The following is a 24,068-nucleotide window of genomic DNA, read 5'->3' as shown; positions in this document are numbered from 1 at the left end:
CGATGGCCGTAGTAGTACAAAAGTGAGATAGAAACGACAGAAGGGGGTATCGCTATGATATGGAAACAAGTTCGCTTCGCTGAATCATGGGAATATCACTGCTAATAATTCATCGGCGTCCACTCCTGCCCTGGATACGCCGTCGGAGACATGATGATCTCCTCGCTCGAGTCGTCTCGAGTAAGAGCCAATTCGATCGGCTCAGCGGTATCATTGAGAGTACGCGCCTCGCGCTCGCGGGTAGGATGCGAGAAAGTAGTGGACGTGCCGGAGACGACAATGTTTTTGGGTTCGTTATTTTTTGCGATAACGGTGGTGGATTCGAAGTCGGACCCGGTGGATTTGTAGGATTGCACGCTGGGACTGGGAGCTAGGTTTGACGTGGATGTTTGTTCTAGCTCGTGTTCGGGCTCTGGCGCTTGAGATGGCGTATGTGTCTGGTCTGGTTCAGACACCGGCGACTTTGAGGGCACTGGAGGTGACGATTCCCACTCTGGCGATTTCTCTTCAAGTTCATCCATAGAAGCCGATGGGGGTGAACTGCTATTTTCTGATATTGACGGGGCCACCGGGGAGAGAGGGTGGCTTATCATAAAAGGCTGACTCTGGGACCGAGTATGTTGAGGAGTATTCTGGGTTTCTCCAGACATAAGCTGAGAATAAAACCGATTGCCACCCATTGGATTCGATGATGCGGTGGGTGGGCCAGAGATGCTCGCTCGTGGGCGATCAAGTGACGAACGTGCCATGCCTCTTTCATTCTCATGGGTCGGTGGCACTGGGAGGGCCTTATCCATAGAGCGGCGGTTGGTCAAAGACGGTCCATTCAACTCTGCAGAGATACGACGGCTATCCCAGTTAAAGGGCGGCGTCGGTAGGTCCTTTACGTCGAAAGGATCGTGCATCGTTTTTCTGCGCTCCTCAGGCTGGCTGGCTGGTTGCTCTTGCTGACGAGTAAAAAAACCACTGATGCGACTGAAGCCGCGTTTCTTTTGAGATTTTTCTTGATTTCCCTGGATACCTCCCTGGAGCTCGCCTTGCAGCCCAGTCAGGAGGTTACCGACCGAAGCTCGGCGTCGCCGTCCAAAACTTTTCAACTTGTCCATCTTGGAATCACGGTTTTGCGCACCGGAACCCGATGAATCTTGCTGTGACAAATCATTGCCCGGTGTGTTCGGACGGGTTCCTCCTCTGCTGTTCCCGGTACTCTGGCGGCCGAAGCTGCCGAAGCTTAACATGCTGCTCCGGGTTCCCGGTGAATACCTCACTTCATTCCTTAGCGGGCTTTGTACGCCGGGTGTAGATGGTGGAAGTCCACTGATGGACCTGCGTTTGGACTCGAGGATTTCTTGCGGGCTGGGGGGTCTCGGTGGATAGGGGGCGAATCCCGGAACTGCAGACTCCCCTGGTGGAAGCGACGTTTGAGAAAAGCCTGCTGGTGGAATGGGCTTGCCATATATGGTGTCTTCAGGGCGAGGGTCATTGGTAACCCCAGTAGCTGCTTGGATAGGTGAAGGTGGTGTGTCATCTTCAGAAGAGGAGTGAGCTCCAGATTTATCTTCCTCTCCAAGTGTCGAGACGGATGGTTGACGTGGAGTATGGCTTGAGTGCGGAGGGGCTAGACTCTCTTGAGGCTTCTGATAGTATCGATCTTCAAGAAGGCCAGATTCAAGTGTGACACTCTTTGGCGGCACTGGCGGCAAGTCAATAGACTCGGGCTCTTCGACCGAGGTGTCCTTTGGCGGAGCAGGAGGCTTTGTATCTTCTTCAGGCACGGCACGAATTGAGGGAATTGTGATGTGAGATGGTCCTGCTCCTTCTCCATAATGGCTTGGTAGATCTGCTGCTTGGGAAGAAACAGAGTCATCGGTATGCTCAGCTGGTGAGATTGAAATTTCATTCTCGGGATCTGGTATATCTCCCAAAGGCAAAGATGTGAGGTGCATTTTGGCATTAACTGCATCGGCTGAAATTATCGATTCCTGCCTCGACGGTGGCTGCAAACTATCCGTCTCTGCTGAAGGTTCGATGGTTTCTATGGCAGAACCAGTGGGCTCAATGGGCTCAGTAGGCTCAGTAGGCCTAGCACTTTGCGAGGATTGAGTAGGATCGGCAATGTTTTGCTGCTTAGACTGCTGAGCACGGGTTTCTGTTGGTGACAGACCCAACGCAGCATTCATCTCTTTCTCAAAGTCATTCATGTACTGCGACGCTTCAGGCTTAGCTTCATTGATCTCAGCACCCTTCTTGCTGAACCCAAAGAGATCCAAAGAACCCCTGGACTTGATGCGTTTGCTCTCGCGTCCACGTTCATCCTGTCCACGTTCATCCTGTGAATCTTCTATACAGGCAGGATCATTTGCATTGGGAGTAGAGCCCTCATTGCGTCCGAATTTGAAGATAGGTAGACTGTTGAAATTGAGAGAGCTGCGTCGGGGTGTTTTACCAGAGTAGCCTGTGGAGCTGGCCGACTCGGATTGGGAAGAGAATTGAAACTGCAAACTTTTGCGTGCAGACGGTGATTGTCCCTACAAGCATTACCAACATCAGAAGTAGTTCGAGCGAGAATGAATGGGAGTGGACGAAGAAGAGAGGAAGCATCAATCGTGTCGCATTCTAAGATCCAATGCCAAAGCGATGGGATATTACATCGTGGTATCGATAAGAGATGATGAAAGAAACAAATCAAGCACAGCGAGAGACCTGCTGCACTGCGCTAATTCCAGAGCGCATTGTCCAAAAGAAACATGGCCCCCACAGCTGAAAAGAGAGAAAGGATTATGTATCTACCTTGTCATTTCCACCTTGTCGGAACTTGCTTCTTCCCTTGGCGAACAGGCCCTTGGCCGCCTCGCCAGCTTTTCCACCGAACTTGCCTGCCGTGTGCAGGAACTCCTTTCCATGCTGCTCGACGTTTTGCCTATTCACGATGGTTCCAATATGGCCAGATGGGCGTCTTACGTGACTGGTATTGATAGGAGTGCTGTCCTCCCGAGTCGTCGCAGATAGATTACCAAGAGACGTCAGTTTGGGAAATCGACGAGTAGTGGGAGATGCCTTGGGGAACGCGGAGGATAGAGTCTGGCTTTCCTGGATAAGGTGGGCATGCTGTGACTGATCTTGAAGCGTAACTTGAAGCCAGTGGTTCAAACCAGTGTCAAGAGTCGCAAATTGAGTTCTTGTCTCCTCAAAGGCTCGCACACGCGCAGCGGGAGTGGAAATTTGAAGAATATCGCGGAAGCCTTGGAGCTTAGACTCATCAATCTTCGAGGAACCAGTATAGTCAGGCAGTGACAGATCTAAATGAGATTTCTCCAGGGAAGGAATAACTTCCTCGGGTGGAGTGGCATTCTGAGATATTGGTGGAACAATGGAGAGTCTAGGTCTCTCTGCCTTCTGACTTTCAGCGCCAGAAACCTCCCCATCGGTCATCCCTTGGGATGACAGATGAAGCTCTTCGAGGTCAGGAATGGGTTCCGGTGCTTGTGGTGCTAAACCATCAGGCGAATCGTAGTTAACGGGAGGAGGTCCACCTGACGAGGCTGATTCCCACGAGAATCGTCGGCCCAACTTCGGCTTCTTGGGTGGCTCAGCTGAGACAGGCTGCGGCTCCTGCGAAGGGGCTGCATAAGGATCATGAGGAGCAAGAGGATGGGAGCCGACCCAGTCCGGATGAGACTCGGAGACGAGTTCTTTTTGGGATCCATCGCCTGGACCTGTCTGTCCATCCCAATACTTTTCATACTGGTGCGGGATGGAATCCTCTTGGGCTGCTTCTGGCTGAGACGGCCTAGGCTGTTCTTCCGGTTCCTGGGAGTTTTCTCTGCTCAAAGAGCGCATAATCTCCTCTCGAAGTCGGTCGTTATCAGCCTCGTTAGGAGAGGTATTAGCGCCAACGATAGCGGGAATACTTCCCCGATATCCTTCCGATCCCGACGTGCCAGCACTGCCAAATTTGAGAGGCGCAACGAAATCGCCATCGAGGGTATTTGACGTAGGGATTGTTGGCGGGGCGGTGGTGTCTACAGGTCGCTCAGGTGACCTGTTCTCTTGACCTGGAGATACCGAGGTAAGCTCCGCTCGACCAGCCAGAGGAGTATCATGGTCGGTAACGACGGGGCGCTTGGAGGGACTATTATCTCGCTCTGGGAGACTAAGGTCACGCCGGTGACCAGGCTTGAAGAATGGTGGCTCGGCCGCATCCTGTGGAGCGCCTGTTGGGGTACTGGCATCGGTAGGCTCTTCGGGAATCGTGGGGGTCTTGTCATCGGTGGGCACACGGTGGCTCATGATCGGGCTAATCACAGAGGTGCCATCACTGTTAGAACGAGTCACGCTATCGGCGGTGGAGTTTGGTGTTTCAGGAACATCAAAAGCTTGGTGGACTACCGAACGGAATCCCTGTGAAGTCTCCGAGGCCTGCGAGGGATTATGGCGTAGAGAGTTCTGTTCGGCACTCGGATTTTGCTGGTTAGAGTCAGTTCCAGTTAAGAAATCAGATCCGAACCCAGAGAAGCGCTTGACCTCAGGCAGCCCGACGGGCGCATTTTGAGTTATACTCGAAGGCTGGGTTCCAAGTGGTGCTGGCTCAACACTCTGCGTAGGTTCCGAGCGGAGCCCGAATCCCGCCGGGCCTTGCTGAGCTGGTGGTTCATCCGTTGCGCGTCTGGGTATATCGGCGGGCCTGACAAATGGCAGATTCTTTTGTTCACCTCCAGTTGGTGTTGCCGCAGCTGGACTGGCTCGCGACTCTTCGACACCATATCCAAGTCCCGATGGACGCCTGGAGCTCAATTCTGACGAGCTGGTTGTTCTTTGTGTTGCATATGGGGGTCGAGGTGCAGCAGGGGGTTGCTCTTCCTCTTCTTCTTCCTCTTCTTCGGATCCCCAGTCTCCACCGTCGTATGAGTACTGCTTCGCTTCCACCCAGCGCTTAGTCTTTGCGCGATTCACATTGGGTCGAAAAGAAACGGGGGTATTTCCAGCACTAGCGGGCGAGAGGGGGCTGTTGGCGTTGGATGGGGAGGGACTATTGGTATTGTTTAGAGCTGGTTCAGCGAGAAGGAGAGCAGCGACCAGGCCACTGAGGGGTCATACTCACTTCTTGGGGCCTGGGCGGCCTCGCCACGGGGCATTGGGGTCCGCCATTGGGGGAGTGACGTTAGGTCGAGCTCGTCGGGGTATACCGCATTAGTGAATGCCGTACTGGCTTGTCGAATGGGAATGCAAATGCAAATGGTAGCTGGAGGATGATATGCAACTAGGGGGGGAAAGTTGACTAGCGGATGCTTGCTTGGTCGTAGCAGAAAGGAATAAATGAGATATTTGAGGGGATGGTAAGGTGGCGTGAGCGGCGTTGGGTGCCAACGCGGGCGCCGATCAGATGGGATCGACTAGGTGAGGAGAGTGAGAGATATGGGAAATGGGCACAGAAACTGGGCAACCGGTGTGCACGATGTGTATGTACACGAGAGTGACTATGCTGAGACAGTCCGAGTTGATCAAAGATTCAACAGGAGTAAGTAGTAAACAAGTTGTAGTTATGAACAGTAGGAAGTTCAGCAAGTACGGAGGATCCCCTGATTTAATTGTGGAGACGGCTGACGTAATGTGGCTGCCTGCGGCTAATTATATCGATGACTCAGCAGGTGGCGCAGTGGTCAGGTGATCCACGTGTCGCGGCGCGGCGAAAACGGCCTGTTTCTCCCCTGGATGATTGATTGCTCTTTGGTGAAAAGACGAAAGGACTCCAGGTTGATCCCGGGCTACTTCTATTGATTACATCCTACTCAGTTTCGCGACTGTTGATATCAACTCCACTCCACCCCACAGCCCATCCCTCTTATCGTTGATAGTCGCATCATAGGACGCCCTGAAACACCGAGTCCACTCTTCGCCCCTCCTCCGCTGAATCCAGACTACAACCTTCGCTCCATCCCATTCATTCGCCCCGGTCGCACATCACACAATGACAGGTCCATCCATCCAAGACCGCACGAGCGAGTTCAGCTCCATTCTGGGTCAAGCCCAAAGGCGTCTGGGTAATTCAAAGGTCGGCTCTCAGCGCCAGGCCTTATTGACCGATGCCCAGCGACAACAGGCAAATGGCTCACCATCGGGGCTCCCGCATACTAAGGCGGGTAGATCGGAGTTCGCGCGTCGGGCGAGAGATATTGGAAAGGGAATCACTGGAACCATGGCGAAGCTGCAACGACTGGCAGAATGTGAGTATCGCGGATGTCTCGAGAAAGAATAGGTTGTCCTTGTCCAGACGAGGAGCTAATACATGAGTTTAGTGGCCAAACGAAAGACCCTCTTCGATGACCGACCAGTCGAGATCTCAGAATTGACCTATGTGATCAAGCAAGACCTGGCAGCGTTGAACCAGAACATCGCTTCCTTGGCATCATTTACCCAATCGCAACATCCCAAAGCAACCCGTTCCAAGATGGATCAAGAAGGAGAGCACAATGATAACGTGAGTGGTACCCCCCCTTCATCTGGTAGGGAATAAGAGCTCTACTAATGTGTCCATTCATAGGTCGTTGTGATGCTGCAAGGAAAACTAGCCGATGTGGGAGCCAACTTCAAAGAAGTGCTGGAGGTGCGCACGAAAAACATTCAAGCATCCCGCTCTCGAACCGAGAACTTCGTTTCCTCAGTATCGTCAAAATCGCAAAACGCCCTAGACTCGCAACGGTCCGATTCCCCTCTATACAATCCCTCCGGAAGACGGACACCCCAACCAGGCTACCAAGGAAACTCCTCCGATCTCTTAACTCTCGACCCCTCAAACCCCTCTCCTTTGGGACGCCCATCGATGCAATCCGATCAACAACTCTTGGTCATGGAGGAAGCCCAATCTAGCAATACATACATCGAGGCCCGAGGTGAAGCCATTGACGCCATTGAACGAACTATTAGTGAATTGGGTGGTATCTTCGGTCAGCTGGCCACTATGGTCAGCGAACAGTCCGAAATGATTCAACGTATCGATGCCAATACAGATGACGTCGTGGATAATGTGCAAGGAGCTCAGCGAGAATTGATGAAGTATTGGACCCGCGTGTCCGGTAACCGATGGCTCATCGCCAAAATGTTTGGCGTTCTGATGGTATGTGTCGCCGCCATTTTGACATCGCGGACATGAGTACTAATGCCCACTTTTCTTCTAGATCTTCTTCCTTCTTTGGGTGTTGATTTCGGGATAGACCCGATTTTTGACCGCCGCCCTTTCATTATTGTATCATAATACCTGATCGTGTGTTTCGCATAACCGATCTTACTGCATTTCTCGCGCCCATCGAGCATTACCAGCTTTGCTTTTGGTCCTTTTGACTAGACTCTGGGTCTCTCTTTTCGCTATCCTTTTCCTTTTCCTCATCTCTATTGGGACTGTGTCCCTAAGACGACCTATCCGAGTAAATACTCCATGTACTAATCAAACAACCACGATACAATTTCATATTCTCCTCTTGGTTCATCTTATCAATAAGAGACATTTTTTGTAGCAATTATCCTTAAGAACTCAACTGGGTCATTGCATCCCAGAGTTCGGACTCCGCCCATCCAAGAGACGGCTGATTGTCAAATAGCTCCCACATAAGACTATCATCCCATCCTTCCATAGACTGTGATATCCCGGCAGTGGGAGCCTTGCTAGTAGTAGTGACAGGACTTGGGAGGGTATCAATGGCCCTATCAGCACGACCAAACATCACTATATTCAAGTTCGAGGGGTCATTCGAAAGAGAAGATATCGTTACACTCGAAGAAGTCAATCCGGTATTTCCCTTTATCAGCGGCGTACATAAGTCTAGAAATTTCGAAAATAAGCCGTATAGTTTCCCAATTGGGGCGTTGGCTTTAGCAAATTGACGTAGATCATCGGTGATCTTTTTGATCATCTCGAAGTCCCTTTTGATCCGATGTTGCAACAACGTTGCAAAAAAAAACGAAGAAAGGAGATAGCGGGTATAGTAACATCGTCCTAGACCCGTTAGCTTCATTCTTCTCCGAAGTGCAAGGTGGAATGTATACCAGGTGAGAAATGAAGGATAGGAATCGACAGAAGTGGCATGGCCTGAGAATGCCTCTTGCATCGCCCGAAGAGTAGTAAGTGCTTTCCGAGCCGTGAATAGACACTCCTCGCAAACCAGGCGAGACTTGAGCACGGACGATCGTGCACGAATGATCGTCGTCAGAACCGAATAGTAGTTGAAATCCATCGAGAGCCATTCACGCTGAATGGTCCCCCAAGATGTAGAGAATCTTTGCTCCTGGCGGCTCCGATGCTGAAGAAATTTAGTTCCTTGTATTTCATGTGAGTGAGAGTAGGATGTCATGTCTGATCTTACAATTTCCAGGTCTGAGTGGACCGCATGTGCCCGTGCCACGAGATTAGACAACACATTTGCCTTGTCCATATCTCCCATTTTGTTGGAGTCCAGAAGAATGTTTACCAGAGTACTCTTGATATGTGCGAACTCGACGATTCCTCTAATGATAGGCGTTGTCGGTAGATCAGGGTCCATGTGGATTAATTGTGTTGGATCGACCTTGAGATCTGGTAAAGATGGTGGTCGTAGAAGGAGCACACTAAGAGTTTTGTCAAAGTAGTAGCATGTATATAGACATGCGTGAATTTCCTCTTCGGTCTCATTGTGTGGCACAGGGTCGGTGATATTGTGGTAATTGAGTGCGACGATGATCCTCGATGCGAGGGCATTGAACATCCAAGATCGTGACATGTTGCCCAAGTATTGCATAAGGCGTTTCTAAAACATTCAGCTTGAGAAAGAACTTGAAAAAAAAAACCAACGAGGAAAGAGTATAGCTTACGCCGGAAAGCAATGCTTGAAGCAAGGGAAGACTTGGCACAGCAGTGAGAGAAATCGAATCCAATTCTTCATTGGCAGCTGCCTCATATTGTTTCTTCAGAGCTCTGAAATGAACTCTCAACGGGGCACTTGAGATCAAAGGTGCCATTTTTGAAATGCAAGAAAGCGCTTTCACCCAGACGCTGATCCGATAAAGATGCAGTACTGGTTCACCTTCACTGCGCTCGATAATCGCAAGACCCATTCGCTCTAGAGTTTTGTCTGTTATATGGTCCGGCCACACATATGTACCTTGCGAGTTTGTTCTCTTGTCGGTTCCTAAATCGATTAGAGCTAGCACGATCATATTGCACCTCTTGATCGACTTACCCGGCAGCATCATATACAATAACTCAGGCGTCAGAACAGGAGGTCCTAGATTGTCGGCAACCCCCAAATGCTCTGCGGTATTTGACTTTTGTCCGTGAATTCGAGGATTTGAAAGCTGACCGACAAACCTCTGGGCCAACTCTAGAGTAGTCCGCCTGTCCTGTGAAAGAGTTGGATTGCACTGAAGCTCATGTTCAATGAACTCACGAGCTTCGCTGGCATGTCGCGTTGCATCAGGAGAATTTCGTTCGTTGTGAGCCTTTGAATCGATATTGAGAGACATCTTCCGCTTCGAGTCTTGGTGGCCAGAAGTGCTTGATTCATAGGTCGTTGAGGCTTGATACTTTCGTTTTGCAGCCACTCGAGTTGAGTCAGCAGATCTCGCTTGAGGGGACACACTTAGTGTAGTAGTCAGACTTGTATCGTCATTTTCTGGCGGAGAAGAAAACATGGAGCTGTCTTCACTCGTCTTTTCGAGCTTTGCCAGTCTTTCCGTTATAGCTTCAAGGCTTTCCTCCTATTAGTTTACATTGGTTATAATTGTAGAGATATAGATCATACCGGGAGATCCGAGGCCGATGAAATCTTGCCTGGCGACTTCGAAGGCATTGCGCTCGTGCATCTACACAGTTTAGACAGGGGTCTTCACGATCGCATTTGACCTTCATAATCGACGACACCGGGTTAGTGCCTTCGCAGCCAACTAGACAGGAACTTGTATTTGGTACCCATACCTTTCTAGAATGACACAGATCACACTTTTTCTCCGTCAGCAATGGAATCATTTTCTTCTTCTTTTCCAAATAAAGCAACTTTCCTGACTTCAGGGACTGAATGACTTACTGCTGCTAGTGTTGCCATTTTACGGTCGTGGCTTCGAAAGCCGTGCCAAGGTGACCCACAATGGTTCGCGTGTTACTTTCTCAGAATCCTCTTTGCACTAGCTTGTAATGACAGCTTGATTTGCGCGAATTGAGCAGGAAATGTGGGAGAGAGGAGACAACATCTCTTATGTCGGGGATCCGAAAAGCCGGGGTCCGGCCGAGCGGGGCGTAGTCCGTCGGACTTGGCCGAGCAAGGCTCTTATCTTACTCTACGCAACAAACTACAATGAATCCTTATCAATACAAGGCTTTATACTCCGTATTTAAGTAGAATATTGACTGTGGTCTGACAAAAATTTTAGCCCTCCTCCCAGCAATGTATACAGCGGAGGGCTATTGTAGACCCACGAAGGATGGGAACTGGCTCATCGGTCAAATGTGGAATCGCTCCTCGTTCGGCCAATTCACGATACGCAGCGCCAAACCAAATATGATCAAGTTTCGGTTGAATCGCTGGTGTTCCAGCAATAAGCGGCCCACTGGAAGCCAGATAGTGACCTAGGTCTTCGCGCATCTGCCACATAAACTCCTTGCGATGGGACCAACCTGAGTTTGGTGGCATGTTATCCTTCTTATTTTCGTCCATTGCAACGGCTTTGAAGAATTGATCGATGCGTTCCAAGGTTGACGTGAACAGAAGAAGACTCATCCAGCTTTCCGAGGATGAATAGGGGAAATCTGGGTTCATGAGTCGTCGGACGGTAGAGCATAGCAGTTGCATGCAATGCTGAGTCGAAATAAGAATTTGGGTGTCGTTGAATGGCGGCCCCTCGAGAATCTTTTGCTGTTTTTCAACAGAGCTAGAGAGATTGATGAATTGATCAGATGCAGGGCAATCCCATACTGGGCCCTCGGCTGCAGAGGATTCGAGAAAAAAATATAGCGTAAGCACTATTGGAAGTTAACCAAGCTACTCATCTCCCAACAGAGTGACGAGACTTACACGGAATGTAGAAGTTTTGCTTGGGTGGCCTCCACACCTTTGCTGTAAATGAATTCCTTCTCCGTTTTGGACGAACGCCAGAGTGGGCGGGCAATGGCATCTGTCTCTAGATGATGTCGAACTGCATGATCAGCCAAGTGATAGGATAGCTGTATGCAGGTCGTCCAACACCTCCTGAGATCGGCTATATATGCCAGTGAATACTCGGCATCACTGTAGTAGTGCTCGCCCACGGCATACTGAGGTGGTGGGGGTGGGAAAAGCTCGGAGATAAATGTCAAATCATCCCCTGGTGAGAGGCTGAGGCCAGCGTCATTTTCGTTTTGCCTGGTCCACTTCTGCCTACGTAGGTTGAGATAAGTCTGTGCGATCATGAACTCATTCTTTGAAATTCGGTGGTGCAATAATCGACAGGCTAGAGTGAGACTAGCAATATCGTCGATCTCACAGAGCGCTAGTAGAACCACAAAAACGTTATCGGGAAGTCGCTTCCAGGGTGACTCCTTGGGTCCTATATTGAAGGAGGATGCTCGCTTTCCCCGGCGCGAGACAGCCGCCCGGACTCGACCGAAGAACGGGGTCATACTTCATGTCAAGATGGCGGAGAGGCACTCGGGCAGCAAAATAAAGCTCAGGCGGATTCACTGTCTGGGCTCCATGTCTTCGGATAGACAAACAGAGGGCCTCGGGGCTATTGGGAAAAGACCGTAGAATCGAATGAAAGGAAATGAAATTAAGCAAGAAGATCGGGGAAGATGAAGAAAGAGGCACGGGGGACATCACAGTAAGCAGAGCTGAGAAAAGGCAAGATGAAAGGATCTGGACCCGCCCAGCTTGTCTACTTGACACAAGGACAAGGCTCTAAGGCATCAATAAGGCCAGCCACTTTGAACCCACACTTCTCCATGGTCACAAAAAGCTTGACGAAGCTCCATATCAATCTAGATATATGGCCAAAGTTATGTTTATCTATGCTCAATGTGCTAGAATATTAGAACTTACTGCAACGCATTTTATGCCGAGTTTCCAGTCTACGATACTCATCTTGCTTTGAATCTTGAAATGTTCCCGAATCCAGATATCAAGAGAGTTAAACTCCACAAGCTGGTGGGGTTATTGACATCACCGCGAGCATAGGGCAAGGATTGACGCCGTTAAGATACTCAGTTAGAATTCATTTTGAATAGAAATACTCATACTATTATAATAATGGAAAACTATTTGTCCTGCACATCAATATGAGTAATATGGCAGTTTGGTCATATTGACACCTGTAAAATAAGGCGACAACATTATTTGCCACGACGCGCCGCGCCCGCCGCAGCTCCCACTGATGTCTTCAAGTTCGCACGCCCCAGTACATGCACAGAATTGAAATCAGACAGTTTATTTGGCATCATTCCGGATGTATATTTGATTTCTTATGCTACAGTGAAAGGCGCGAATAAATTCTCATCGTGCTTAAGCCATGCCAGGTCCCGAAGACGGTGTTGGCTTAAGCAATCCGGTACCCACATCGACGGATTCACCTGAGGCTCTATCAAAATCATATTCGTGTGTGGTCTGCCACAAGAGAAAGGTAAAGTGCGACCGGAAAGATCCATGCTCGAATTGCGAGAGGGCTAGTGTTGAGTGTATTTACCGTCCTCCACCACCGCCCCGTCGTCGCAAACGAGAGCACGATTTGGATGAAAACGCGTCTCAAAGTCGTGAAAAGTCGCGTCGTCATGGAACGGACAGCTCTCACATGATTAATAATAACCAGAGGAGTTCTGTACCTCTTCACTCTGTCCAAAGCCCTCATAAGGGACAGGCTGCGGGATCCGGAAGAATGATCATGAAAGATGGCAAGTCTGTTTACATTGACAAGTGAGTTCAACCAAAAGCCTTCTGCAGATATTTGACTAACCTTGATATAGTACTCTATGGACAACAGTTAGTCACGAGGTTAGCTATGGTGTTCTACTTCTCCTGGTTATATTACTGATGACTCCTGTAGCTCACCAATGCATCAGACGTCATAAATGATGCATCAGATGGCGGCGATGGGAATGTGTCTGAGGACGATATTGATGGGACTGATATGCTATTGGGCCTTGGTACCAAGGAGTGTCTCACAAACATACACCCAAGCCCTTTGCATATCTTTAAGTTGTGGCAGACTTTTCTTGAAAACGTTAATCCGTTAATCAAGTTGTTGCACACCCCGACAGTCCAACCACAAATTCTCGAGGCTATGAGTGACTTGCCAAAGGCAGGTAAAGAACTTGAGACATTGATGTGTTCGATTTACTGTATATCTTTGGCTTCTATACCGGCAGGAGACGTGGAAAAAGCATTTGGCGAAACCAAAAGGAAGCTTCTTTCCCGATATAGAAGAGGCGCTCAGATATCATTCAGAAAGGTGTCTCTTCTTCGAACCTCAAGTATTAGAGTGTTGCAAGCGTTCATGTTGTACTTGGTGAGTTCATCCCCGTTTGGAACTTTTCTTTTCTTTTCCAACAGTTGAATTTCAGTTATCATTGCGCGGATCCTCAGATCCACATACCATTTGGACACTCAGCGGAGTTGCATTACGTATCTCCCAGAGAATTGGGATCCATCGCGACGGCTCTGCATTTGGACTCTCAGCATTTGAGACTGAAATGAGACGTCGGATTTGGTTTCAACTTATAATCATAGATTCCACATCCGCTCAATTCTGCGGAGTGGCCACGAGCCCGTTTCTGGCAACTGCCGACACCCAGCCTCCAACGAACGCGAATGATAGCGATCTCGATCCCCGGATGACAGAGCCGCCACCCGAAAAAGCCGGCGCAACTGAAATGATATTCTGTCTGACTCGCGCCGAGTTTGGCAAATGGCTCAGACGTTGGGGCAAAAGGTACGGTGATGCCAATTCTCCCTGGGAATTCCTATCATCCTCTTCAATGACTCTACGCCAAAAAGATGAAGCCATCGATGAATTCGAAAGTATTGTCGAGAGCAAGTTTTTGCGCTTCTGCGATCCATCTATTCCGCTTCACCTGGCAACCACTGTGATGGCCCGCTCTGCAGTACACTACGCGCGGTTAACGGCGCATCACCCACGTCAATACCAAGATTCGACTTTTCAGGTCCCTCAGAAGGAAAAAGACATAATTTATGTAAATTGCCTGAAGATGGCAGAATATGCCAACTTTGCTCAGATAAATCCAAGTATTCAGCGGTTTATCTGGCACATGGTCAATCATATGCCGTGGGACGCCATGATTTTCATGCTATCTGAAATGCGAAATCGGTCTGACCCGGAGGAAAAGAGTATGGTATGGCAGATTATTGGTGACATATACGGTCGGTATCTTCGACAGATGACCAAATCTACCCACGTGCCTCTTCACAATGCGCTGCAGAACTTGATAGTCAAGACATGGAGAGCATACATCGATGGTTGTAACAAAGGCAACCGTGTCCCTACTCCATGTCCCGAAATTGTCTCAACGCTTTTGGAAAAGGCGGATTCAAGTTGTTCCACAGAAAAGCAAATGGTCAAAGGAGACTCCAGGATGGCTGAGCTTGGCAGACAGTTTGAAGAATTACCCAGTCAAAGCATTCCAAACGAATATCTTGGCTCTGGACCGGAGGATATCAACTTTCTGCTCACCGACAGTCCAAATTGGAATGAATGGGACAATCTTTTGAACCATTTTCAAGAATCACTTTTAGATGACACAGCGCTGTTTTCGGGCTCATGAGTTGAATGACTCGAATGAATCAAGCGCCACTATTTCCGGGAAGCTTTCGGGCAATGTCGGGTGACTCAAGACGCCCCGCGTACACGAGAACCCCATCACCTGCTTATCGTTTCTCAACTGGGATGGCTTTGTCCCAGGTGTCACGAATCCTTTTTAAGAGTGAGAATCTTTCAACGTGGCCGGTGTTCGCGGCGATCGGTGGGGCGAGGATCCGATTTCATCGGCAGAGTAATGCTCGGGGTCGGTGGTTAGGCCGCCCGAATACGAAACCCTTCATTAGAGATTTCTCGATGACGCGGGTCTACTAGTATACGAGTACTTGGAGGAAATTTGACGTTTCATTCAGGTACTAACTGACTAGCTATTTAAACTTCACCCAATCTCCTGAAAAAGGAAACAAAAAACATGGTCTCCTTTCCCCGTTGCCTCTCCACCCTCCAGTCATAACACAAACAAAAATCCAATCCGCTCATTCAGACGATATCAGCCATATACTATCTATCGTCACCGATAGGTCGAAATATAATGTCCACGATAGATGTTTTGATTGTCGGGGCAGGTCCAACAGGACTTGTCTTGGCCCTCTGGCTTCAACGACTCGGAATCAACTTTCGCATCATCGATCAAGGGAGCAGCCCGGCGCAGAATTCCCGCGCGCTGGTTGTCCATGCACGCATATTGGAGTTGTACCGTCAAATTGACATGGCTGACGAACTTTTAAGTCATGGGTACAAACTCCCAGCTACCAATGTTTGGGTGAATGGCCAACACTGTGCCCGCATACCGCTTGGTGAATTCGGTACAGGAATGACGCCGTACCCATTTTTGCTGATTATACCACAAGACAAGCACGAGGAAATCCTCGAAAAACGTCTCAACTCACTCGGAGTATTCGTGGAGCGGCGTACAAAATTGGAGGGGTTTTCGGATAGCGGATCGGGAATCTCTGCGACTCTTGTCAGTGAAGATGATGGAATAGAGTCGACTTGCGAGAGCACTTACATCGCTGGCTGTGATGGAGCTCACTCCGCGGTCCGACATACGATGGGTGCCAAATACGAAGGAGAAACCTATGCACCAGTCTTCTACATTGCCGACGTCGAGACTGAAGAACAAGAAAGCCCCTTTTATAATGGAGAGGGCCACCTGACATTCGCCGATAATTCATTTAACCTAATAATCCCACTCGCACAAGAACGACGCATACGTCTGGTTGGGACTACCATACCCAAGGACAATGACCAACCAATCGATCAGTCTGATCCTCCCCCAGAGCTGACTTTGGAGAGCGTGCTGCCGAACATCAAGAAAACATCGGGCATAGAAATCAAGAACACTAATTGGTTCTCTGCCTATCGTTGTCATCACCGAGTTGCCGAAAATTTCCGCAAAGGTCGTACATTTCTTGTGGGCGATGCGGCTCACATTCACAGTCCTGTGGGCGGCCAGGGCATGAACACCGGAATAATGGACGCCATTAACCTAGCATGGAAACTTGCCAGCGTTATCAAACAACCTTCCATGTCAGAGGAGTCAAAAAATAAGCTTCTTGATTCCTATCAATCAGAACGTCGCTCGTTTGCACTAAGTGTCGTTGGTGCGACCGACCACGGCTTCACGGTTCTCACAAGTCCGGGCTTCTTTGCGCATATGCTCCGTACCTGGATAATCCCATATCTTGCTCCGATAGTCACCAGATTTCAATCTACACGAGCCGAGATTTTTCGGCGTGGCTCACAGCTCGTCTGTTCATACCGAGACAGCCCTATCAACCAGCCTTACAATAATGGAGGTGCAATTCAGCCTGGTGATCGTCTTCCATGGGCCGAGACCGAAATAAGTGACAACTTTTCGACGCTTACTGGTATATCCTGGCAGATGCATGTGTATGGTGAAGGACTCGAACCATCGGATCTTGCAAAGTGGTGTCGAGAAAAGAATGTCAAACTCGCTATTTTCAAATGGGAATCACGACATGGCCAGGTTGGACTGAAGAAGCATGCTGCCTACTTGCTACGCCCGGATCATTACGTTGCAGGAATTTTTGATCGGGATGTTGAGTCCGAGGTGGATAAATATTTTTTATTTCACGGCCTTCAGTGCCTGGACGCTCGATAAGGCACCCGACGAGATATCGGTGTTCTATTTATCTCCCCTCATGTACCATAGTTAAAATCCAACCCAGAGACTAGACTCAGAGGCATCTTTGATCTCGGTAATCATGCCAAACCGCTCAATATTCCCAACTGTAGCGTCAAAACTTTGGCAGTTTCTATATCAATCGTATTACAAGGTTTTAAGGCCTCTGCCCACTGAGAATCTCCGTTCGGACCGGAGAACAACAGACGGGCCCCAATGCCGAGACCGGCTTCCATGTTTGGATCGAGTTTCTTCGCCAGCGGGAGAGAAGTTCCCAGTTATGGGGAAATGAGTAATAGAAATTAGGATTGGTTGCGTAGTGATTCAGTTCCTGTGATCAAGTACTTTCGTTTAATGAAAAAATTCCGGAATAAGTATGTGCCTCGGAGCTGACATGCCCTCGGATCCGAAAAGATCTCCGGAAATTCGGATCCGGAAGATGGTGAACAGCTTCGGAGTGCGCTGACTTACGACAGGTAAATGATAAAAGTGAATAAGATAAAGCTCCGGTATATAAGAAGCGATCTTCAACTATATTTTTGTTTCAGATTCCACCGGTGGACAGCAACCAAAATAATCAACTAAATAAACCTCTTCAAGCACTCGAGCCAACTCTCTTATTTGAAAATCAGAACTTCAAATGGCTTCCAACAACATTGCAATCATCGGCGCGGGGCTATCGGGCCTTACCTTGGCTCTTTGCCTACATAAACAGTCTATCCCATGCACCATCTATGAGTCTCGATCGGCGTCTCTTGATATCGGAGGTGCTATTATGCTTTCCCCAAACGCATTGCGGGTCCTGGATGCGATAGGAATCTACGAGACCATCAAGCCTCGCGGATTTGACTTTAAGGACTTGCACTTTTATACGAACAAGCCACTCGACTCATACGAATTTGGAAACCGCTCAAAATATGGGTACGATGCACTGCGCATCTACCGCTACGAATTGATCGACGTTCTTTTGTCTGGCATCAAGGACAAGGGTATCCCCATTGAATATGGAAAGAAATTCACTCAGGTTCTTTCCGAGTCCGAAACTGAAGTCACCTGGGAATTTGAGGACGGTACGACTGGCTGCGCATCTTGCCTCGTTGGAGCTGATGGTATCCATTCGCGAGTCCGAAAATACCTATATCCTACTTTGGAGCCTCGCTTCACCAATGCGATGGGTGTCACGGCTGCTATTCCGACCAGCCAGCTCCAGGCCTCTGATGAATTTCAGCTTCCCATCACAATCATGAATCCCAAACATGGTGCCTTTGTTATTGCGCCGCAACAGCCTGATGGCTCGGAAATGCTCATTGGAAAGCAAAAGCGTGCGCCGGAGCTTGATCGCGAAGGATGGAGCAAGTTACTCAACGACAAAGAGTGGTGTGTGGAATTCCTTCGTCAGGGCTCCGAGGACTTCCCAGAAATTGTCAAATCAGCCGTATCGGATATTCCGCTTAACAAGATCAACCTTTGGCCTTTCTATGTGGTGCCCAAGCTTGACACGTGGGCGTCAGAGAATTCTCGCGTGGTCATCCTTGGAGATGCAGCTCACGCTATACCGCCTACTGCTGGCCAGGGAGTTAATCAGGCATTTGAGGATGTTTACACCTATGCTTTGGTTTTGAAGAAATCCCTGAGTGGAGATTTGAATCAGGGCCTGAAGATATGGCAGCAAGGTCGACAAGAACGGGTTGATCGGGTCCTTGAGCTGAATACGCAGATTGATGCGAGAAGAATGCCAAGGGACCCCAACTCGGCAATTTCGGAGATTGAGACCAAGCCGTTTGAACTAGAGTGGCTATATGGCCCGAAGTTTGATGAAATGGTCGAGAACTGGTTCCAAACGTGTAAAGCAGACTGAAGCTTCGTCATTCTCATTTAATTTGTTGAGTTGTTGAATATCATATGGAAATAATAGGATTACCCGGACAAATGAGCTTAAAGTCTCGTAGTCTCTTTCAAATTGGTTCAATTCAACTTGGAAGTAGTAGTAGTAATCCTATAGTAGTAACTAAACTGCATTGGACAATTATCATTTGAGCACCAGAGCAATAATAATACAGAGATAGTCACATACCTAGTATATTCGTTGGCAAATTTAATTTGTGGGGGTTAGCATTTTTGACCTCCTGAGCAGTTCAACATCATTTGGTCGAATATTGGGGAACTCTTGGTCGAGACTTTAGAGTATGAGACTCTGTTCCGATTGGACAGCGTTTCGGTCACATATTTAAAGTGCTAAAAAGAGACGGTATGCTTGTTGACACTGTCTTAAAATTTGAGGGGATTTGATGTTTCTGCTGTTCCTATCGGCAGATACAAGTAGTTATCTAGCGCGGACTAGTTAACTCAGCCAAGCGCCCCCGCGTTTACAATATAACATCATCTTGGCCCTGAACATCTATCTCAGAAGAACAATGCTGCAATTTAACTGGCTTGCGTTACGATGGAGCCGGTAATGAGTCTAAGCTCTATTTTGATACGATGGGAGCTCATTTTCATCAACCGCCTAGGTATTAAAGACTAACTTGCATTCCTCCATGTGGGTTTCGGTAAACCTGATGACCCCAAACTAAGCAAAGTAGCCCTGAACTGCTATACAATAACAACTATCGGAAACACATATAAATCTTCTGTAGCTGCCTGTCTCTCCGTATAATGTATAAGAACAGTTGTCCGGAAGTTCTGATTTCATTTTCATTTCTTTCTGTCTCAAAGGTTCAATTTATGACCCCCAGGTATATTTAAAGGCTTCCAAGGTTCTATTTCGGTGACTATGTTGTCTAAAATATTATTCCAATTATCGACTCTGTCAGCTCTTAGACTAGCCCAGGGTCGGCAGCCGTGGAGCTTGACATATCTCCTCGTGTGCCAGACCATGCATCTAGGCCTATTCAGCTGGGATTTGTTGGATTAGCGTGTGAAACATCTTCATTCCCTGCATACTCCGGTACTAATAAAACATCCATATCAATCATCATTTAGAATTCGAAGGCTTAGTAATGATGTTATACAGGAACCAAGTCATCGCCGAACTTATTTTCCCGAAATCTAGTCGAATCAATTGCAAGCCGCCAGGGCTCAGCTGTCAAATTTCGAGTCGGTGGTACATCGGGTAACTTTTCTACCCTCCTCCTTGATCAAGCCGAAGCAATCATTATACCCACCAATGGAATTGGCAATAACGTGGCATACAACATTACCCTAGGACCATCCTGGTTTGAAGAATTCAAAAATTTCCCTGGTGTAGAACGGGTCTATCAAGTGTCTTTGGTTTATTTGAACAAAACAAACTCAATCGAGGGACTCAAAATTGCTGTATCCACGATCGGAGCAGATAATCTCTTTGCACTCGAGATTGGAAATGAGTTGAACTCATATCCGGCAGAATAGTCCCCAGAAGACTATGCTTCAGAGTGGCTGACCTTTGATAAAGCTATTCGGAGGGAAGTGCCGCTTCCTAAGAAGATAATCCAGGCAGGAACTATAGCCGGAGTGGGAGTTGGCGAGTGGACGTTGTCAGTGTTTGAGGAATGTTTCAAATCGAGCTTCATACTGATCTTTCATATAGACCGAACCTGTTTTCAACAGATATAGATTCCACAAATATGGTCAAGACAGAAGCGACGTACTACTACCAATGGTTCGGAGTCGACCCACCAGAGTTCGAACGTAATTTGTGCCGTTCAAAGGCTAAACGATCATTAGACTCTAGGTGATCTCATGAACTCATGAATCACACAGCACTTATTACCACTATGGCCAACATTACTTCGGCAGCCCAATTCTTGTCACAGAATTATCGTAATATCCCATTTGTCATGGGAGAGGTAGGTACATACCCCGGGGCAATCAACAACTATGAAGTGAAGCAATCCTTTGCTGCCACTCTTTGGAATGCCAAATTCATCCTCTTTGATCCTCTACGCCATGTCCCAGAATGTCTCCCGTGTCAACATGCAGCAAGGGCTAGGGTTTGGCTACTCAGCGTGGACTCCAGGCCCAGATTCTGATAATGGCAACCAGGGCCCGGGAATATGGGATCCTTACTATGCTTTTCCTTTTGCCGCCGACTTCATCGATGGGGCAACCGACCTACAAGTGGTACCGATCCTACAACAAGAGAAGCTTGTAGCATATGCAGGGTACGAGTCTGAGCGACTGTCTAAGCTAGTCATCATCAACCTGGAAGTCTGGAACACAACGAACTTTTCCCCTCGTCCTTCACGGGAGGTAAAGTTCCAGGTCCCCTCAAATATGGCAAAAGCCAAGGTTGAGAACTTGACGGCACCGGGGGCGGATGTTGGAGAGGACATCACTTGGGTGGGGACGAGTCGGACATATAAATCAATGGGTCTTCCGGCGCAGGTCATTCATGATACAGAGATAATTTCTGCTGTTCACCAGAGCCTAGCTGTCAATGTTCAGTAAAGTCAGGCGGTGATGATTTCCATGCTTTCTTGTGACCTTTTTGAGTGATCATGACGAAATTTATCCTTGCCAGATGTTGATTTGGATGTCTAGGCCGCCCACTTAAATTTGTTCTCGCATCTCGCTCTTTCTCTCTTCATAAATACCATATTACTACCTCTAGATTCTCGAGCCTTTCATCTGATTTCCCCCATGTATCGCTACCGTAGCACCCCGTGGGACCCCTTGGTTAATCCGCAGACTTCCATGGTTCTGGTATCGCCGTCTCTGCATTGTTGGTAAGAATCACGGACGATTCTTTATTTCTCAAAGGCATTGGCTGGTCAGTTGGTTTTGCTTCTACCATATCTGAGTTTGAAATTCGTCCATGTAATCCAGCACCAGCGACGACTCGGATATATATTAGCGCATTTGTATTATCTTAACTTCACTAGCGATCTTGAGGTCTGAACCCAAGCAGGAACTTACGTAAATGGGGGCCAAATTGAAACACGAATAGGAGGGCTACTTTTGTGTTGGCAAGGCGGCTGAGTCTAGGCACCGCCATTTGCGACCGTGTCATTTCTATCGGCCCCTTTCCATCACGAACACCTTTGGTCTTTTTTTTCCCTATTCCACTTAGGCCTTTGACTCATACCAACAAAATGTCATTCTACTTTCCCACCGAGTTCGAAGAAGATTACAAAAGAAGAAATCTCGCCCTAAGATATGGTGCGATCTCATCCAGCCTCCTGGGCGGCTTTTTCTTGATCATATGGCACACCCATATCGTTATCTACACAATACTGGTACACATTTAGCTCTCCTAGAGCAGCCAGATAATGACATGGAAACAAAGGCTCACGACTTGTACAGTTTATGCTGCTTCTAGCCTGGTCTAGTACGGCGACTTATATGGCATTTCAGCGAATTATAATCCAGCCTCTCATTAATACAGCCTGTGATGCTATATCTGCAGCATTCTTGTTGTGGATTATGCCTTTAATGATTTTTACTGGGGTTTTATACCTGAGCTTGCCTACCTTTGCCATGTGCTTCTGCTATATGATCGCTATGTATGAGATGATTCCTGTTCCTCCACTCGGATCCCGCAACTTACCAAAGTACTCTGCAGATATATCCACTCGGTGCTTGCCTTGCGCGAGTTTGTCAGATCTCGACAGTGATCTCATTTCACTTTTGGCCCCAGTCCTTTTAACTGCCACAGAAATGCAAAACTGGTAGATAAGATCAAGGAATGCAAGCTTGAACAGCATGTATTCGGATGCGGTGAACGGGACTATACCTGGGTATTAAATACTTAGAGCGAAAGAAGATGCCGGTCAAGTAGCCTTAGTTCCAGGAGCTCTGAGGTTCTAACCCCTTGAAAAGGGTAGAGAGGCTGATTGGGGAAGCCTGGCCTAATGATACTAGTACTATAATCCTAGGAGTAGATACGTGGATACCTATAGGAAAGAGGATCGAATAAATACATATGAGTCTTACTTTTTATGCCAGGTGGCATAGGACATATACTGGCATCTAACTTGATTTAGGACGCAAGTTCGGGATCACTAAATAATGGTGATGAATTAGATTCTTTCTAGACTTCAAAGGGTTGTCGGTAACAGCTTCCACACATCTTGCAAGTTTGCTCTTTATCAATTGGAGCTACACCCCCCAAATTAGGTCCCTTCGAGAAAATGGCGAAATTATGCCGGTCATTGACCAATGATAGAGGGAAAAGCTCTCTTTGTGGACATATGTGCTTGAGTGAAGCATCCGTTGTTGGCTCTCGTAATCCGGAGGCAGACCCGTTTGGTTGGTGATAATAATTGATCAAATGCCAGTGCTGACCGGTAGGGCTGGCTATGCTAAATGAGAGCTTCATGAGTTGTGATTCGGGCCGATGGGCGGATTGATCATCGACTATTCCAACAACTGATCGGAAGTCTCTTTTTTTGCATGGGTCCTCTGATGTGATGTCCGATTCCGGTGCAGGCTCCGCCACCGATCCACTGGATTCTTTGAGCTTCATTTCTCTGTAAACGAGAAATCGCCCGGAAACTCGACTTGGACTCCATTTCCTCCCGTCTGTCCACCTTCTCAGTCCACTTTCATGCTCCTCCCAGATAAATACGGAGCCATTTCGAATGGATCGTCCCTCTTTTGGTGATAATCGTTTGCCAACACGAGGCAGAAACCCATTATAGCAGGCCTGAATGAGAAGAATAGCGTCCGCTGGCGTGCGGATGTATCCATTATAAGTCTCCATTTGATCTTTTGACCTGGGCTTTTGTCCACCCCAACTGTCGACGAATTCAAATTTTGCTATTAAATGTGATGGACCTGCTACCAGAGACCAGTGAGATTCTCTGTTATAGCGAATAATGATGCCTGCGAATTGAGAGTTAGCTTTTGTAATTGACCAGATAGTTGGGCTACCTACAAGCACAGCCGATGGGAACAGGTGAAGTTTTCGTAAACGTGGGAGAAATTTTAAGCTTATGCATCTGCAGAAATTATTATTTCTGGAATTACCACCCTCAATGCATGACCACGAAGAAGGGTATCTCCAAATAAGATGACAGTGGGGATGCTGAGAAGGACCTATCGGAGAATCTACCGCCAAGAAAACCCAGAGGTTCTTTTCTAGGCAGCAATCACCGAGCTCGGGGTTAGTGTAAACCATGGTACACACAATCATTGAAAAACAATTACTCGTGTCCATTACTAGTACGACCCACAGCAT

General features: G+C 48.1%; 9 protein-coding genes across 9 annotated transcripts; 5 read left to right on the top strand and 4 right to left on the bottom strand.

Moving 5' to 3' along the window:
- Positions 1 to 101: 101 nt before the first annotated feature.
- On the bottom strand, positions 102 to 2,201 carry N7533_001202 (uncharacterized protein; the record flags this gene model as incomplete). The annotated part of the gene is made up of 1 exon (XM_057097852.1): positions 102 to 2,201. The coding sequence occupies one exon, from the start codon at positions 2,199 to 2,201 to the stop codon at positions 102 to 104; it is 2,100 nt and encodes a 699-aa protein (XP_056966345.1).
- Positions 2,202 to 2,778: 577 nt separating this feature from the next.
- Positions 2,779 to 5,148, bottom strand: N7533_001201 (uncharacterized protein; the record flags this gene model as incomplete). Its single annotated transcript, XM_057097851.1, has 2 exons — positions 2,779 to 5,029; positions 5,102 to 5,148. 2 exons carry the CDS (start codon positions 5,146 to 5,148, stop codon positions 2,779 to 2,781), a joined length of 2,298 nt encoding a protein of 765 aa, XP_056966344.1.
- An 820-nt stretch (positions 5,149 to 5,968) lies between these two features.
- On the top strand, positions 5,969 to 7,211 carry N7533_001200 (t-SNARE syntaxin; the record flags this gene model as incomplete). Its single annotated transcript, XM_057097850.1, has 4 exons — positions 5,969 to 6,224; positions 6,297 to 6,478; positions 6,542 to 7,114; positions 7,176 to 7,211. 4 exons carry the CDS (start codon positions 5,969 to 5,971, stop codon positions 7,209 to 7,211), a joined length of 1,047 nt encoding a protein of 348 aa, XP_056966343.1.
- Positions 7,212 to 7,520: 309 nt separating this feature from the next.
- On the bottom strand, positions 7,521 to 9,818 carry N7533_001199 (fungal specific transcription factor domain-containing protein; the record flags this gene model as incomplete). Its single annotated transcript, XM_057097849.1, has 5 exons — positions 7,521 to 8,294; positions 8,358 to 8,777; positions 8,842 to 9,158; positions 9,210 to 9,726; positions 9,771 to 9,818. 5 exons carry the CDS (start codon positions 9,816 to 9,818, stop codon positions 7,521 to 7,523), a joined length of 2,076 nt encoding a protein of 691 aa, XP_056966342.1.
- A 573-nt stretch (positions 9,819 to 10,391) lies between these two features.
- On the bottom strand, positions 10,392 to 11,620 carry N7533_001198 (uncharacterized protein; the record flags this gene model as incomplete). Its single annotated transcript, XM_057097848.1, has 2 exons — positions 10,392 to 10,984; positions 11,074 to 11,620. 2 exons carry the CDS (start codon positions 11,618 to 11,620, stop codon positions 10,392 to 10,394), a joined length of 1,140 nt encoding a protein of 379 aa, XP_056966341.1.
- An 884-nt stretch (positions 11,621 to 12,504) lies between these two features.
- N7533_001197 (uncharacterized protein) lies at positions 12,505 to 14,770 on the top strand (the record flags this gene model as incomplete). Its single annotated transcript, XM_057097847.1, has 4 exons — positions 12,505 to 12,905; positions 12,956 to 12,983; positions 13,036 to 13,497; positions 13,553 to 14,770. 4 exons carry the CDS (start codon positions 12,505 to 12,507, stop codon positions 14,768 to 14,770), a joined length of 2,109 nt encoding a protein of 702 aa, XP_056966340.1.
- A 525-nt stretch (positions 14,771 to 15,295) lies between these two features.
- Positions 15,296 to 16,888, top strand: N7533_001196 (putative FAD binding monooxygenase; the record flags this gene model as incomplete). Its single annotated transcript, XM_057097846.1, has 1 exon — positions 15,296 to 16,888. The coding sequence occupies one exon, from the start codon at positions 15,296 to 15,298 to the stop codon at positions 16,886 to 16,888; it is 1,593 nt and encodes a 530-aa protein (XP_056966339.1).
- Positions 16,889 to 17,549: 661 nt separating this feature from the next.
- On the top strand, positions 17,550 to 18,767 carry N7533_001195 (FAD-dependent oxidoreductase; the record flags this gene model as incomplete). Its single annotated transcript, XM_057097845.1, has 1 exon — positions 17,550 to 18,767. One exon carries the CDS (start codon positions 17,550 to 17,552, stop codon positions 18,765 to 18,767), a length of 1,218 nt encoding a protein of 405 aa, XP_056966338.1.
- A 2,069-nt stretch (positions 18,768 to 20,836) lies between these two features.
- On the top strand, positions 20,837 to 21,337 carry N7533_001194 (glycosyl hydrolase family 79 C-terminal domain-containing protein; the record flags this gene model as incomplete). Its single annotated transcript, XM_057097844.1, has 1 exon — positions 20,837 to 21,337. One exon carries the CDS (start codon positions 20,837 to 20,839, stop codon positions 21,335 to 21,337), a length of 501 nt encoding a protein of 166 aa, XP_056966337.1.
- Between the last annotated feature and the right edge of the window lie 2,731 nt (positions 21,338 to 24,068).

Source organism: Penicillium manginii, assembly GCF_028828005.1.
Source record: "Penicillium manginii strain IBT 31320 chromosome Unknown utg000001l:1.0-3466041.0:1.0-3467806.0, whole genome shotgun sequence".
NCBI lineage: Eukaryota > Fungi > Ascomycota > Eurotiomycetes > Eurotiales > Aspergillaceae > Penicillium > Penicillium manginii.
Note: the sequence above shows the minus strand (reverse complement) of the source record. Positions and strands in the feature narration are given on the sequence as shown.